Source organism: Antechinus flavipes, chromosome 4 (genome assembly GCF_016432865.1).
Source record: "Antechinus flavipes isolate AdamAnt ecotype Samford, QLD, Australia chromosome 4, AdamAnt_v2, whole genome shotgun sequence".
Lineage (NCBI taxonomy): Eukaryota > Metazoa > Chordata > Mammalia > Dasyuromorphia > Dasyuridae > Antechinus > Antechinus flavipes.
In genome coordinates, this window is record NC_067401.1 from 24,573,269 (window position 1) to 24,585,425 (window position 12,157).

Consider the following 12,157-nt stretch of genomic DNA (forward strand, 5'->3'; position numbering starts at 1 on the left):
ACATCCCCCTTGACAAATCAAAGTTCGGAAACTTAGGGGGGGCAGGAAGACAGAACTCCCCCACTGTTCCCTCTCTAAAGTATCTCCGCAGAGGATGGAATCCTCCTCGCGCTGCCTTCCCCAAGCCTCCCTCACTCCGCCGGGATGGGGGCGCTGCCAGCTCCACGGGGATTGCTTAGAGGGGTGGGGGGCGCCCGCCCGGCCCGGCTGCCTCACCTGAGCGGGATCTTGATGGCCAGGTACCTGTCGATGGCCACGGCCAGCATGCTGAAGATGGAGCTCTGGGTGAGCACCAGCACGAAGCAGGCGAGGAAGAGGCAGCTGTGGAAGTCGGTGCAGAAGCCCACGCTGATGGTGATGGCGAAGGGGATGGCCAGGAGCCCCACGGCGATGTCGGCCACGGCCAGGGACACCAGGAAGTAGTTGGTGGCCGTCTTCAGGGTGCTGTTGGTGGCCACGGCGCAGCACACCAGCACGTTGCCCGCGATGGACAGGCCGGCGATGACCAGCTCCAGCACTATGTAGAGCGTGTCCTTCGGGTCCGGCGGCATGGCATGGCCCGGCGTGGGGGGCGGGCTCCCCGACCCCGGGGGGAGGCAGGGCGGGCGCCGCCCGCAGCCCGGCGGGGAGAAGCCCCTGTTCGGCGGGACGGTCGGCAGCCCTCGATGGCTGGGGAGGCAGACGCTGGGTCCCCGGGCGTCCGGTGCCGGCTCGTGGGAAAGGGGAGGAGAGGCTGCCTCTGCCCCGTCAGCGTCCCCGAGGCCGGAGTCCCGGGGTCCTGGCCATGGCCCCACCTGCCCGGTCCGCTCCGCGCTTCCCTGGAGGGGGTCGGGGTCGGGGTTCGCCCGTGGGTCCCGAGCTGAGCCGCAGCTGGAGCCGGAGCCTCTCCTCCTTCCCTCCCTCCAGCTCCGGCAGAGACGCCCAACTAAGTCCCAGGCTCAGCCCGGGCTCCTCAGATGCAGGCACATGGACCCAGCGGGCGGGACGCGGGCGGGGGAGGCAGAGCTCGAGACTTCCGATTGGACGAGCGGCCCGTCCCTCGCGCCAATTCCCCGCTGAAGCTCCGCCTCCTTACCGTAACCCCTGGAGGACTGGCGAAATCATAAAGTGTCCTCGAACTCTCCAAAGTGGCAGCACGGGACCGGAACTCGGAGCCTCAGTCACTACTCCGGGGGACTCCCCAACACCCGCAGACACCCCGATCCTGAGCAGACAACCCTCCCCCAAGAAGAACCCGCCACCCGAGGCTCCCCGAGGTTCCTGAAGTCATCGGGCAAGGCAATGGGCGTGCCCGAGAGGACGCCGAGCCCCCTGGGCGCCCGGGCTCGCTTTTCCAAGGAGCCGGGGCCGGGTAGAGGCGCCGGACCTGGGCGCGACTGGACAGCGCGCTCCCCGCCGGCCCCCAACCTTCTCCTCCCGGCGCTGGAAGCCGCTTGCCCCCGGAGGCAAATCCTGCCCTTCCTGGAGCCTCCTCGGGAGGCCAAGACTTGGGAGTCTTCGGGAGGAGCCCGGGTTCTGGACTTGCAGGCGAGGGGGATCACCTTCCGCGAAGCCCCCGGAGGTCAGGAAGAGATCGGAGCTGGGGCCCGTGCGCTCTAACTCGCCACCTCGCAGCTCCGAAGATTACAGATTTAGAGCTATCCAGGGACCTTCTAGATCTTCAAGTCTAACCCCCTGGTGTTATAGAGAGCGGGAAACTGAGGCACAGAGAGGGAAAGCCGAGTGCCCAAAGTCACACAGCTAATGTTTAGGACTCGAACCCTAGTTCCGGGGCTCAGAGTCTTGGGAGGAGACTCTAGTGTGGTAGCTCCCCCATCCATCATCTCGCCCCGGCCTGCCCTTTTCTGCTTCTGCTAGTCTGTGGTCACGTCAGCGCAAGCGGAGGGGTGGTGGAGAAGGAAATATGAAGGGGGAGGATAAGCAGGCTTGTGTCTAGGGGTGTGTGTGTGTGTGTGTGTGTGTGTGTGTGTGTGTGTGTGTGTGAGAGAGAAAGAGAGAGAGAGAGAGAGAGAGAAGAGAGAGAGAGAGAGAGAGAGAGAGAGAGAGAGAGAGAGAGAGAGACAGAGAAAGAAAGAGACAGAGAGAGAGAGAGAAAGAGGAGAGAAAGAGAGAGAGTGTGTGTGTGTGTGTGTAAGAGCGAGAGAGACAGAGACAGAGAGAGAGAGACAGAGAGAGAGAAAGAGAGAGACAGAGAGAGACAGAGGGACAGAGGGAGTGAGTGTGTGTGCATGCGTGTGCCGAAGGGATTTAGAAATGTACCAAGAACCCATCCATAAAACCACCCTATGGCTTTATCGATGGACACACTGAAGTCCTGTCAAACTTGTCACCTCCGGGCACCTCCTCCTCTCCATCTCTCTGTCAAGTGCCCTCTCTCTCCTCCCTCCCTCCAGCAAAAAAAAGGGGGGGGGGGAAGATGATATAGGAACCTTTGACAATAAAAGCAGGAGGCAAGTTCGGTTGGCAAAGCTTCCAAACGCTCTTCCCCTTTCTCCTTGGGATCCGCTTCCCAGTCCATCCCACTTCACCCCAACACACTTTTGGAGTGACGAGAAGGGAGACTCTCCTGAAGTCAGCGAGACCTCCACAATTCATTCAGACTCAAGAACCCTTTTCGTGAGCGGCTGCTGTGACGCGGGGAGCGGGGTCACAGAAATGACAAAATGATCGGCCCCGTCTTAGTATTTACATTGTAGGGGAGGAAACATGTCTGCAGGTCAGTAAATACAAAGCACCTAAGTAGGAACAGCTGGAGGACTCAGCCAAGGCTTTGGGGAAGGACCAGACTTCAAGTGAGGGTCTGAGGAAGTCGGGAAAGGGAGAGCCTTCCGGTGACCCTCAGGGCAAAGGGACACACTCGGGGGATGGAGCGGGATGTTAGAGGAACAGGCCATTTTGGCTAGAACGCACAGCAAGTGCGTCACATGATTAGGAATATCAATTTTGGCAACCATATGGAGTTCAGGTTTCAGAAGGCAGAGGCTGGAAGCAATGAGACCAATTAGGAGGCTTGTGCAGTAACAGTGCAGGAGGGAGGTGACAAGGGCTTGAACCAGGGGGGTGGTTTGGGGGGGGCACAGATGCTGGGTCCATTTTAGAGAGAAAATCCATGTTTTGGGGAAACTGAAATCCACCAGCTCATCATTTCTAGTGGATTTCAGGAAAAGCTGGATTTTCACAAGCTGATGCTGGGGAAAAGGAGCAGAGCCAGAAAAACTTTGTACACAGTGAACAGTAGCTTTGTAAGATGATCAGCTTTGATAGACTCAGCTCTTCTCAGCAGTACAAGGATCTAAGACAACTCCAAAAGGCTCACGATGGAAAATGCCATCCACGTCCAAAGAAAGAACTAAGGAGTCTGAATGCAGATTGAAGCGTATTATTTTCACTTCCACACCCCCTTTCTCTTGGTTTTTTCCCTTTTGTTCTGGTTCTTTCACAGCATGACGAATGTGGAAATATGTCTAATATGATGATGTATTGCTATCGGATTGCTTGCATTCTTGGGGAAGAGGGAGGGAGGAAAAATGGAAATCAAAATCTCAAAGTAAATGTTGAAAATTATCTTTACATGTAGTGGGCAAAAAATACTATTATTAAATAATTAATAATTACTATTAATAGTAATAATAGTATTATAATAGTAAAATACTATTCTATAAGTTCCTTTCTTAAAAAAATACAACCTATTTGTGAGGATATTTGAGGTACTGAAGCTTAAAATTGCACTAATATTTTGGGCCCACTCTGTATTTTTTATAGTTTGAAATATGCTTTTAAAAAACTTGATGATTCTTGGGGATTTATCTGCTTTTTTTTTCTTTTTTTTTAATAGCATTTTATTTTCCCCCGAAAGAAAATTTTTAGCATTCATTCTCACAAGATTTGGAGTCCCAAATTTTTCTCCCTCCCTCTTTCCTTCTCTCCCCTTTTCTGAAGATGGTAGGCAATTTGATACAGTATATACATATGCTGTCATGTATAACATTTCCGTATTAATCACAATTGTGAAAGAAGTAACAGATCAAAAGGAAAAAATGAGAAAGAATAAAGTAAGTGGAAATGATATATTTTGAGCTGCAATGTGTGTGTTGGGACAATTGAGGTTAAGTGACTTGCCCAGGGTCACACAGTTAGGAAGTGGTAAGTGTCTGAGATCAGATTTGAACTCAGGTCCTCCTGACTTCAGGGCTGGTGCCCTAACCACTCTGCCACCTCGCTTCCCCGTGCCCATTAGTTTTTTTTTCTGGCTGTGGATAGCATTTTCTTTGGTGTGAGTCCTTTGCACTGGGATCACTATGTTGCTGAGAAGCGCTGAGTCAATCAATCGTAGTTGATCCTCATACAATCTTGTTGCTATTATGTGTACAATGTTTTCCTGGTTCTGCTCATTTCCCTTGGTATCACTTCATACAAATCTTTCTAGGTTTTTCTGAAATTGCCCGTTCATTGAATAGTATTTCATGACATTTACGTGCCACAATTTGTTCAACCATTTCCCAGATGATGAGCATCCCCTCAGTTTCCAATACTTTGCCACCATGAAAAGGGCTGCTATAAAGATTTTTGAACATGTGGCTCTTTTCCCCTTTTTATGATCGCTGTGAGCGACGGAGCTACTAGTAGTATGATTTTGACCCCCTGTATACCCAGTTCTCAGATTAGAAAAGTGAAACTTAAGAAAGGGATAAACTTGTTAAGCGGTGGAAGCAAGGCCTAAAATGAGGTCACCTAGATTATAAGCCCAGTATTTTAGGACTGACTCTGCAAAAAACTTCTCACCCTTGCTGTGAATTGTACAGATAAAGAAACTGAGGGACAAATAAATACAGTAACTGACTCATGGAAAAACAAATTGATGTCTTCGTAAGACAAATGATTCAGCTTTTGGTCCTGATTCTCACATCAGGGCTCAGTCCATTTCTCTCAAGTAATATAGATCTGTTTTAGGCCAGCCAATGAAGACAATTTCCTATGATTATATTTTGTGACTGCTCTGTTGCAATAAAAACACTTGGGAAATTCCCATGTTCAGTATCCGAAAGCAAACCTCCCCAAAAGGGGGTGGCGGAGGAAAAGAATTCCCAGCTATAGAGTATGATGTCTTCTGGACATCAGGGCCCAATTTCCCTTTCCAAACAGCTTCTAAGTGAGAGAGGGAATGAGTGAGCAAGTGGGTGAATGAATGGGTGTGTACAAACCCAGCTCAGCCCCAGACCGTGCCTCATATCCCATCTCATTCAACTGCCCTATGAATCAACTTGCCTGGCCCGTGGCCCCGAACAGCTCTGGCTCCTGCACCTTCCCTAGCCTCCCCCATATACGTTATCTCCTTATATTAGAATGTAAATTGCAAAGAAAGGGAAAAAAGACATTTACATGATGGTTCTGTTGTATGTCTAGAGGGAATTGCAGCTTATACGCGGTACGTTTGCTGTTCCACGTGCAATGATTTTTGGGTTGTTGGACTGTAACATGGAAAGGCTTGTTTTGTTCGTGAATTGAAAATAAAATAAATGAGAAAATAAATGAACGTAAATTCCTTAAGCTTAGGGATTGTCTCCCTTTTTTATTTGTGTTTGCAGTGGCTGGCACAGTGCCGTCACGCCAAGCTTTGTACTTTCATTCATTCATTCATTCTGACCTGTTGGGATAAGGTAGGAGGTGATAACTTCATGTCCACATCATGGGGTATGAATGGGGTGGGATGAGAGAAAGGGGCAAAGGGTGTGATCCAAGGAGCACGAGGCACTGGCTCTCCTGGGTTGGGAGGCAAACACGTGCTTTCTTCTGTCTCCCAGAATCACAGAATCTCTGTCAAAGTGGACTCCAGAGGTCATCTAGTCCCACCCAGATCTAAGCAGAATCCCTCCCCTTAGCTTCCCTCCAAAATGGTCATTGGATTGAGGGTTCCAGGACCTCCAATGTTGGGGAAGGGGACCTACCAAGGCAGCCTGTTCTAATTAGAAAGGATCTGTGGGGTTTCTCTCCAACAGCAGTCTTGCCTTCCAATGCTGTTATCATCCATAGCCCCCAATAACTGCTGCAGTTCCTCCAACTTGGGGGTTCTCTGACTCTGCTCTGTGACTTTTCCACCTCCCTTGCTGATCATACCTGTCTCGGATGGTACCTTTTGTATCATTTAGTCTTCACTGGCAATGCACTGCAGCTTGCTGACACTTAGCGTGGGATGCCATAACGGCTTGAAAGTAAATGAGAGGAGGGTAAAGCATTTTACAGATCCGGGTAACCACGTCACTCAATCTCTCTATGACTCGTTTTCCTCATCTGTAAAAAGAAGGGGCTGGACTCAGTGGTTCCAAATGCTTCTTTCAGCTCTAAATCTAAAATCCCATGAGTCTATGACCCTTCACGTGCTTTATGTCCCAATAAACTTTGGGGAGAAAACGCCAACTGCTATCCAGAAAGAAAACTGGAGAATGAATGTTATATTCACTTCTTTTTTCCCCCCTCTCATGGTTTTCCCTTTTGTTCTGATTTTTCTCTCCCAACATGATTCATTAAGAAATGTTAATATACACATATATAGCTCAAAAACCCCAATTAATAAAAAAGTGCTAGATGAGTATCAATAATTAATATTCTTATCATCCTGTGTCTTTATTCCCCTAGTAGGATCATAAACTTCTGGAAGCTAGGGACTATATGTTGTCCTTGGATCCATCCCTAGAACTTGTCACAGTGTCACAGGACATGCCACAGGACATAGTAATTGCATTTGATTAATTGGTTCATTGGTTTGGTCAGTTGATTGCTTGACTTCCCCATCATCCTTTGGGTTACCTGCAAACATGAGTCTTCTGAGTTACCGGTGATCCATGATCTATAACCCTACATCAACAGAAGAGCAAAGATGTTGATAAGATGGGTCTGTATTTTAGAGAGCAGCTTAGAATGGTTGAAAGTACCCATCGTTTTCTTAAATGCAATTCAATCCTGTTTTCTTTCTCCTCGTAATTCTGGATCCAGCCCAACCACACTGTCCGTCCCAGTCATATGTGCTGATAGACTAACCCTAGTATTTGCTCATCTAGTAGAATCACTTGTTATCCATTTAGTTTTTCCCATATGGAGTGCTGAGCTGATCTCTTTTGGGTAATCATGGATTTCACTGAGTTCTCGCCTATTATAAAGAACTATTATTAGATAACTATAACAGAGAATCCTAAAGCTCGATACAGTCAACACAATGACATCTCCAAATAGAAGCAAGTGGGGGACCTCACCATCTGGAGGAAATCCTGCTTCCAACTAGGCTCTGTTCAGGACATCCTGCATGACAATGGCAAAAGCTTTGTAGACTCCATTTATCTCTCTTGTTTTTATGTTTCTCTAACATCTACCATAAGGGCTTGCACATAGTATGACCTTAATCTTGAATTGAATATGAAACTTTTCTGAATGTTAATAATCAGATTGTTAGAACTAAGTTAATCGTTGCATCTAGCAAAGAATTTTGTATAAATTAATAGATGCATTAGAGGCACTTCTTAGGAGGCATATTTTTTAATACTGAGAGAGTTTTTTTTGCTCTGAGAGATAAACCGCTTTATTATAAGCAATATTTTATTATTATTATTATATACATTATAAGCAACGTTTATTCCAGGACTTTACATCTCCTATATCTTTCAATTACTTGTGGCTATCATAGAAAATAATTTACAGAAGGTTTGCTGTAATTCATTTCCTATTCTCATCAAGGAACCATCTGATATGTGTGTAGATCATTTTCATAAGGATTTGATAGAGATGAGGAAGTATAGATATTAATGAATAAATATGGGCGTTTTCCAATCACCTATCGTCCCCCATCTCTATCATTCAGAATCATCTTTTTTCTATTTTCAAACCTGAATCATTTTTTCTGCTATCTTCAAACCTGAATCATCGATGTTTTCAAGATTGTTATCATCCCCAGTAGATTTCTCTTTATGGCTTTCACTTGACTCAGACCAAAACTTCTTCTCTTTCCCTCTTCATTGAGATATTTCTACTTTCTCCTAGAGCACATGATGAACTGAGGTATTAAATACGGTGCTTCTATTGCTATCAGCAATGAAAAAAGTTTGTTAGGAAATGCTGACAGATCTATTCCGTATTTTTGGTCTGCATGTTGTTCTCCTTCCAGTTTCAGCTACAAATGTTCTTGAGATGATTTGGTTTGGTTGGGTTTCAGGCAAAGCTGTCTAGAGTTTCCTTCTGCCCCTCCCTCCCTTTACTACTTGGTGAAGTGATACAGCTCTTAAACTTCCATCAGCCTTTTCGATAATGTTTTACAAGTGAATTTAATGTGCTAGAACTGTTGTTTTTGGCCACCATGTCTCTTCAATTGAGAGAGATCAAGTATTTGCTGCCAGAGGTGTGTTCTGGGAGTGGCAATCACTTTTCATCAGTTACATTTTTCTGAGAAATAGAGGCATCCTGGCACTGAGTTCGTTTTAGCATCCGGAAGACCCGTGTTCAAGTCCTGATTCTGACAGATAGCAGCTTTGTGATTCTGGACAAGTCACTCAGCTTTTCAGTTCCCCCAGGAAATCTGCCATTATTATGGCACAGCTGGTATTGATCTGCATTGAGAAGAGGAGTTTTTTCACTAGTGTTTTCCTCAAACCCACGAAATCACAAATCCAGTCCCAGAAAAAGCCCATGATCCAATTCCACTTTCTCTTCCTTTATCTATTTCTTATTATGGGGATATTCATGTTGTTCGACCAGATCAGACTGTTGGGATTTCATGCAGTATGTGTTTCTTCTTTTTCTTCTTTGAATTTCATGTTTATTTTGAATCTTTGATCCAATTAGTCCATGGTCTGACATCCAACTGGGAAACTGCTTATACATCAATAACCAGTTATTATTGTTTATTAAGATATAATCAAATCTATGTTTGTGTGACAGTGATCTATGCTTTCTGATTCTCTTCATGAAGAAAGTATTCAGTCTATTCAGTCCCAAAAGCCTTTGGGTAACATCGGATCTGAATAGCTTAAAATTTCACATTGACTCATCTACAACTCTTTGACCTCTTAACACACACATCTATTTTCATATTTATATATCATATAATAAACTATAAACATTTATATTTATTTTTATATTAATATCTATATAGTATTAATTTACATATTTGAATATATTTATATATTTTATTTATTTTGTGTATATATGTGTGTGCAAAATTTGTGCATGCATTTATACATATGTGTGTGTACAAAAATATATATGTGAGTGTGTATGTATACATATACACACATGTATTTTTTCCCCATCCTCCCCTATGCCTCCCTTCACATTTTGTATCAAGCTTAAATCTGCCTCTGTATTCTACCTGGTTTTGCCTTATAAGGTCAAATGGGATAATCTTATCCCTCTTCTAAGATATGGCTCTTGAAAGACTTAAAGATAACCACCATGTCCCCACAAGCTGGCTGGCTTCCAAGCTACACATTCCCACTTCCTTTAAATTCACTGTATGGTATGATCTCTATGCCCTTTGCTTAAAGTGGCGCTTTTTTCTGGTCCCCCACTTCTGGATCCTCTCCACAGTGGCCTGCCCGGCCACCCGCTCACCCACCCAGGATGCTCTCCAGATCAGCAATGTCCTTCTTAAAATAGTGTATCCGGAACTGGGCACTGTGCTCTAGAAGCATTTATTTGACCATAAGATATTACCTTCCCGGTTCTGGGAATTTTTTCTTTTATTTTTTCTTCAGTTTATGATTTCATTGGTCTAAGGAACTCCCATCAAGGAAATTCCCTCCACCAGCTGTTCTGCAAGTTCTAGTCTAGCAGGGGAGTGAGGACTGGGAAGGGATATGAAAAGGTTAAGTGACTTGCTCAGGATCACACAGTCAGGAACATCTCTCTGATTCCTTGTCCATCTCTGCATTGACTGTGTTCTCTGTCTACCAGGCTGTTCTTAATTCCACTTAAGAGATCATTAATTTCTCTGACATCATTTTGTCCTGTTGAATCTCCACTAGGCCATTCTTAATTCTACCTAAAAGCTCATTAGCTTTTCTGGCTGGGCTGTCAGAATTCTATTGATCTTCCAATTCCCTAAAAGCCTCAATACTTTTTCTGCAAATCCCAGCCACAGAGATTCCAGGGAGGAAGGAAGGAGGGCCGGCAGCCCCGGCCCCAGGATCCTTTGCCACATGTACTTTTCCTCCTATAGCTTGTAATCTTTGATCAGGATCAATCCCATGCTGCCACCTCAATTCCTTAAAGATTTTCCCACTGTGATGCTCCCACCGGTCCCTAGGGAAATCATACCCTGAACTCTGATTGGTTAAGACTGATGGGAACTCATAGGAAGGTCCTTTCTGGGTAAGCCAGCAGAAAAAATAAGTCTCTGGGAGAAGCATTTTGGGTAAAGGTTTAATAAATGGCTTAATTTTTTTGTTGTTGGACACACTTTTAAGTTTAATCTGTATTCTTCTTCATGACTTTCTTAATTCTAGACAACCAACAAAACAATAATTCAACCCCTGGTTTGTAGATTTCTAAGATGTAAATGCTCCCTTTGAAGATTTAACAATCAGCTCTGGAAAACCCTTAGGAACTCGCTTCAGTACATCAAGTAACGTCCTCAGGCCTTTTGGATTAACTTTCATATTTCCTTATTAGAGTCAAGCTGGTGTGGCAGGGAGAGCGCTGGAGTTCATGAGACCCAGATGCTGGTCCCGGCTCTGACGCTAACCCTTCTGTGTCAGGAGGCAGCTGAGTAGCCCAGGGAGCCTGGAGTCAGGAAGACCTGACTTCCACTCTAAACTCAGACGCTTGTTAGCTGGGTGGCCCTGGCAAGTCACTTAGTCACTGTATGCCTCAGTTTCCTTATTTGTAAAATGGAGCTGCTAATAGCACCCCCCTCCCAGGGCTGTTGTGAGGAGAAACTGAGGTAATATTTGTAAAATTCTTTGTAAAACTTAAAGCACTATGAAGATTAAAAGTCCCTTCCCTTAACCATCTCTTGTGTGAAAACAAAGGGCCTGGATTAAACGACCTCTAGTGTCCTTCCAGCCCTGACTTTCTATGTTCTAAGGCAGGGATCCTTAACCTTCTCGGGGTCATGGCTCCCCTTGGTAGCCAGTCTGGGGATCTGGGGATCCCCTTTTCAGAATCATGCTTTTAAGTGCATAAGATAAAATACCCAACATGGTGAAGGAATCCAGTTATTCTGAAATAAAGTTACCAGTGTATACTTTAAGCACAAGTGGGTAGACCCCAGGTCAAGAACTCTTGTCCTAAGGGTTCTAAATATTCTCTGTTCTGCATCTTTAGCCCAAACGCTTCTTAGCACTTCGGCGATCCACGTTCTGAATTCTTCCTGAGATCTGACATTTTCTGCTCAATGTCCCATGCAAAATCTAATGCTTCTCAATATTGACCCCGCCCTGACTCGTGTGCAGTACCGGACGCTGTCTCCTCCCGGATCCTCTCTCCTGCCCCCTCATTCTCTTCCTGTCTGTTCTCCTCGGCCTCCTTTACTGCTTCATTTTCCACGTTGCTCTCACTAACTCTGGATGTCCTCCAAGCGTCCGTCGTAGACCGACATCTCTGCTCCCTTAACGCTCTCTCTTTGGGTGATGTCATCGCCTCCCATGGGTTCCACAATCATCTCTATGCAGATGATGCTCAGACCTGTGGAGCCCTCATCTCTCTGATGAGCCACAGTTACTCGTCTGCAACTGCATCTTGGACATCTCCACTCAGATGCTCCGCAGGCTTGTCCACCTCAACATATGCTGATGAATGGTCAGTTATCCTGTCTTTTCTCTCAAACTCTCCCGACTTCTAAACTTCTATGTTACTGTCAAGGGGACCGCCATCCCCCCAGACCCCCGGTCTCCATGTTGCCTTTGCTTCCTGCCCAGTAATGATCACCTGCCTCTGTATCTAACCCATTACTGATCATATTGTTTCTACCTTCACATCTCCTACATCCCTTTCTCTCCATTCATGTGGCTACAATCCTAGTTGCCTAGACTGCCTAGAGGCAGAGAGACCAATTGCCTCAAGTTTCTACCCCCACTACCTCACTGATTTTCCTAAATTGTGTGTCTGAGAACATCACTCACCTGCTCAAGGAACTCTAGTGGCTCCCTATTACTTCCAGGATCAAATATGAAAT

The 12,157-nt window shown here is 45.8% G+C and overlaps 1 protein-coding gene across 1 annotated transcript in view; it reads right to left on the reverse strand.

Moving 5' to 3' along the window:
• Window positions 1–1,273, reverse strand: part of ADORA2B (adenosine A2b receptor) — a 45,046-nt gene extending 43,773 nt beyond the window's left edge. The window contains exon 1 of the mRNA XM_051992085.1: window positions 217–1,273. Within this exon, the coding sequence (XP_051848045.1) occupies window positions 217–551 (335 nt within the window). The 5' untranslated portion in view covers window positions 552–1,273. The remainder of the gene's footprint in view (window positions 1–216) is intronic.
• Window positions 1,274–12,157: the final 10,884 nt, after the last annotated feature.